The 4,800-nt window shown below is 51.9% G+C and overlaps 1 protein-coding gene across 1 annotated transcript in view; it reads right to left on the bottom strand.

Annotated features, from left to right (window-relative positions):
- Positions 1–4,800, bottom strand: part of EPHX2 (epoxide hydrolase 2, cytoplasmic) — a 44,562-nt gene that overhangs the window by 26,191 nt on the left and 13,571 nt on the right. The window contains 3 exon segments of the mRNA XM_012663046.1: positions 1,316–1,394; positions 1,925–2,020; positions 2,078–2,115. Of these exon segments, the coding sequence (XP_012518500.1) occupies positions 1,316–1,394; positions 1,925–2,020; positions 2,078–2,115 (213 nt within the window).

Here is a 4,800-nt window from a genome sequence, read left to right as displayed (position 1 = left end):
AAGACTGCAGTTAATGTGAATAAAAATTAAACATTTCAGTAATTAAATTAAAAAAGAACAGAACCCCTTAACTGACTTCCCTGGGTGTTTAGAATGAAGGATTTTCTTTGTCTCAAATGCTTCTGCATCATTCGAGAGGCCACAGCAGCTGCTGAGTCGATGGGTGCACCATGACATTTAGGGAATGGCCACAAGAGACACGCCCCGGCATGACATGCCGAGTGGCCTGGTAGGGGTCGGTCACCTGAGTGACCAAGAGCCCCAGCCCAGGTCAGATGGCTTCAAACCGCACAGCCAGATGTGCGGATGTGTGTTGGATTTGCTTGTGGGGGAAGCAGCTCAGAAAAGGGGTGGGCAGCCGCTGACTGCATCTCTGACACTTGGAGGGACCAGGACTCTGCCCACAGCGGGCTGCCTCACGTTCCTGCCTCCACACCCAAGGTTCCTAACAATTTTGGGCTGAGGAACCCTCTGAAATTGATCAAAACAAAGGACTCTACCTGCCGGGAAAATGCTCATAAGCCCACACGTTGTCCCTGGGGGCCACAGGCCATCTGTGCCCACCCTGGATAGATCCCACTGGGATCCACAGGCGCTGGGCTGAGATTCTGGCCTGTGAACAACCCCGTGACCCAGCAATTCTACTTCTGGGCGCACGCCCTACAGAACCGACAGCCGGGACACAGACAGGTGTCTACACACCCAAGTTCAGGGCAGCACTATTCACAACAGCCACAGGTAGAGGCAACCCACGTGTCCATGGATGGATGAACAGATAAACGGACAATAACATAGTACCCAGCCTTGAAGAGGAAGGAAATTCTGCAAAATGCTGCAGTGTGGGTGAACCCTGAAGACATCATGCTGAGTGAAATAAGCCAGACACCAAAGGACAAATACTGTACGATTCCACTGACATGAGGCGTCTATAGGAGTCAGAGTCATAGGGAGAGAGGGGCTGGGGGGAGGGAGGACTGGGGAGTTATTGACATTTAATGAGCACAGACTTCCAGTTTTGTGAGACGAAAGTTGTTCTGGAGGCGGACGGTGCATCCTATGTCCTACTTCCCCTTGACTAGCAGGAGACTCCCTCGGGGACAGGCCTTTGGGGTTCCTGTATTCAGAGTGTGGGGGTAGGAACATCTGAGGCCCAAAGTACACACACACAGGACACTGCAGAACGGGGAGGGGTGAGGTCAGACCCTCTTAAAGGGCTGCCAGCTCTGAGCTGGGACCGGGGGAAGCACAGTGGGTGGAGAGCTTGGACAGTTAGAGGCATGACCAACAGAGGACAGCTGCAGGACAGCTAACCCACCAGGAGGAGCGGAAGACTCTCCGTAGCCTTTCATGTCCACAGCTAGAACCCGGTAACCCGCCTGGGCCAGAGCAGGGATCTAGAAGACAAACAGTTCAGGCACACTCCAGCATGGTCTCATCAGTCCTTGGTGAACACTCCCTCTTTGCTTCCCTCTATCCCTCTGTTCCTGTAAATGGCTCAATCCAAAGTCCCACATGGAACTACCTGTTATCTTCACATGGGGCTGAAATGAGCCCACCTGGATAGGGGCTGCCAGGGATGGCGGTAGGGTTTGTGCACTGCATAAATGCCACATCTAAGAGAGCACCTTTCTAGCAAAGCCCTTGTAGATGTCTACGTTCACTGCAAAGATTTCCCAGCAGGTGGCGTAGAGTGTCTTGAAGAAGTGTGCCCTTGTTCTAATGTGCGAAGAAAGGTACCTCAAGATCTAGCACGGCCCTGAGATCTGGAGCCAACATTTCTGAGGCATCATGGTCATACTTTGGGGACAACAATGCTTCACTGTCAGGTTTCAGCTCCTTCATGACATTCCAGGCTGGGCCACACCATATAGACCCCCCTCCCACCCATCCCCAACTGGGGTGCACCTTCCCTGGTTTTCCTTACCTGGTACCTCCAAGAGAACCAGCTCTCAGGAAATCCATGGCAGAGGCACACGGCAGGGCCGGAGCCCAGCTCCACAAAATGCAGACGGACCCCGGGCTGCAGAGGAGAGAGGGGAGTGGGATCTCACATGATCCAGCTTTCTCAGCTAAAGACCCCGATCGATGTTACATGAAGATGGCTGAGAACAGACACTGGCCACACCGCGCAATAAAAACAGGCGGCTTTCACTGTCACCTAAGAAGCCTGAAGAGAAGATTATGATATTGGAAAAAATCAAAAACAAAACAACTTTGCCTTCCTCTCTGCAACGCTGTCATGCCGTCAGTTTCCGGTGCTGTTCTGCTGTGTTTTCAAGATTTTACACCGGAGGCTTATTTTGCGCAAAACATAATACTCTTGGTAATGTGCAGAATACATTGGGTATTCCATTAAAAGCTGTTTACTCTTAAATACGAAATGCGTTCAAGCTTTGCTACACTCGTAGTCCTTTTGCGGGGGCTCTGGGTGTGGCAGAGATTGCTGGGGCTCAACATTCCCATGGAAATGTGTGGGGATGAACAGGGTCACGTTACATAAATTCACCTGGAACAATCCCACTTGGCCATTTCTCAGGTGGCTCCTAGCTGTGCCCCATGCTGCAAGTTTCTTTCGTCATTTGCAACAAGCTATTTTGCTCAAGAGAACATTGGTGGGCATTTTCCAAGCCCGCTTGTGCACTACAGTCTTTGTTTATCAGAATTTGTCCCATAGTCTTCCCGTTAGCACTCGGCAAAAGTTAACTTTAATTCTGTCCTCCTCACACTGAAGAATGTTTTCATGCCCACGTCTGTTCTAACATGGATGGAGACCAAGCGGCTTGCTGCGTAGCTCGGCAAGCACAGGTGCTTTCCCACCCTCTTTTTTTATATGTTAAAAAAACTGGCTGTAAACACTCATACGCTGCTGGTGGGACTGCAAACTAGTGCAACCTCTGTGGAAAGCAATATGGAGATACCTTAAAGAGATGCATGTAGAACTACCATTTGATCCAGCAATCCCATTACTGGGCATCTACCCAAAAGAACAAATGATACTCTATAAGAAAGACACCTGCACCCGAATGTTTATAGCAGCACAATTCACAATTGCAAAGATGTGGAAACAACCCAAATGTCCATCAACACATGAGTGGATTAATAGACTGTGGTCTGTGTATACCATGGAGTACTATTCAGCTTTAAGAAACAATGGTGATATAGCACCTCTTGTATACTCCTGGAAAGCGCTGGAACACATTGTACTAAGCGAGGTATCCCAAGAATGGAAAAACAAGCACCACATGTACTCACCATCAAATTGGTATTAGCTGATCTACACTTAAGTGCACATATAAGAATAACATCTATTGGATGTTGGGCAGGGGGAGGGGGGAGGGGGAGGAGGGAAAGGGCATATGCACAAACAATGAGTGCGATGCGCACCTCCCGGGGAATGGTCACACTGGAAGCTCGGACTTGGGGGCAACGGCATCATACGTAACCTAATCATCTGTGCCCCCATAATATGATGAAATAAAAAAAAAAAACTGGCTGTAAAGCCAGAACACAAGAAAGATCTATTATCAGCCCAGTTCTCGCTGCATTAGGATGCAGGGGGGAGATCAACGCACCAGCACCCCGAGAGCCTGGCTCAGCTGGGAGCCCCCCTCGGTTTCGCTGCCCCAGCTCTTAAAATGTGGGACGGGGGTGGAGGATGCCTGATGCAGTTCTGATCACACTCCTGCAAGGTCAGATGAGGAATCTCTTGAAACTGGCTGGACACACAAGCCTCGGGAGGATTGTGAGGATAACCCTGTCCCTGCTGGTGAAGACGACACGTCACAGCCCAGCCCCAGCCCCGGGCAAAATGCCCCTCACCCCCCCTCACTACAAGAGAGAAAAGATCTGAAGCAACTTCACTAAACATTCACCCTTCAAGAGGGACCGCAGTGACACCAACCAGTAGCTTTCAGTCCCAGAAATGCCCGTTCTTACGATCCCAATGCCGCTCAGCCTTAGATGCCCACTTTACGTTTATGGGGCTGCCTCCCCCTCACTCTGAGCACTGCCGGGCACAGCTACTCAGCAGGGGCCTCGTCCTGTGCTGCAGCCACAGGGCTGCGAATGTCCGTCTCATTACACCGTGAAATGCCTGGGGTCCTGAAGGCACTGCGTGCTTCTCGGCACTTCTCTGTGCCGGGCAAAGAGCCAACGCTCAGTATGCATCTGTGGGGTCGTGCTCCAGGGCAGCATGTCTCCAAGGCCACCGGCCCTCCTGCTCCTCAGCTACTATTTGTGGAGACGCAGGTGTTGGGTACTGTGCCCCGTGGTCTACGTGCAGGGTCACGCTTCATCACTTAATCCCTGCCGGAACCGTGTGGGCAGGTGTTACCGTCGTCTCCTCACAGAGCTGTGGGTACTGAGAATGGCAGTGACAGGACGCTTGCCCAAGGCTGTGATCGCAGTTAGGTGGCAACGCCAGGAGTCACACTGGGCGTGTCTGGCTCCAGAGCCGCTGTCCGGCCTTGTTTGCTCATGAGCTGACTCTTAGCTTTAGCTCCATTCCCATTTAAATGGGGCCAACGACAAACGAAGGAAGATCCCCAAGTGACCCCATGAGGATGTCGCACAGCCCTGCTCTGTCCCAGCAGGCCAGGTGAGCTCCCACAGCTGGGCAGGAGCTGGGCCCCCTGCAGGTGGCCTTGGCCCTGCCATAGCCCTGACCACCAGGCATTCAATGGCCTTTTCCCCTCTTTATCCCCAGCGTGGGTTCCTTGAGGACAGGCCTGTCTTGTTCATCACTGCACCCTCGTATCTGGCCTCTGCCTGACTCAGAGGAAGTGTTTGGTAAATACCTGT

This window comes from Propithecus coquereli, unplaced genomic scaffold (assembly GCF_000956105.1).
Source record: "Propithecus coquereli isolate 6110/MARCELLA unplaced genomic scaffold, Pcoq_1.0 Scaffold79, whole genome shotgun sequence".
In the NCBI taxonomy this organism is placed as follows: domain Eukaryota; kingdom Metazoa; phylum Chordata; class Mammalia; order Primates; family Indriidae; genus Propithecus; species Propithecus coquereli.
The sequence above is the reverse complement of the archived record's forward strand: the minus strand, read 5'-3'. Positions and strand labels throughout refer to the sequence as shown.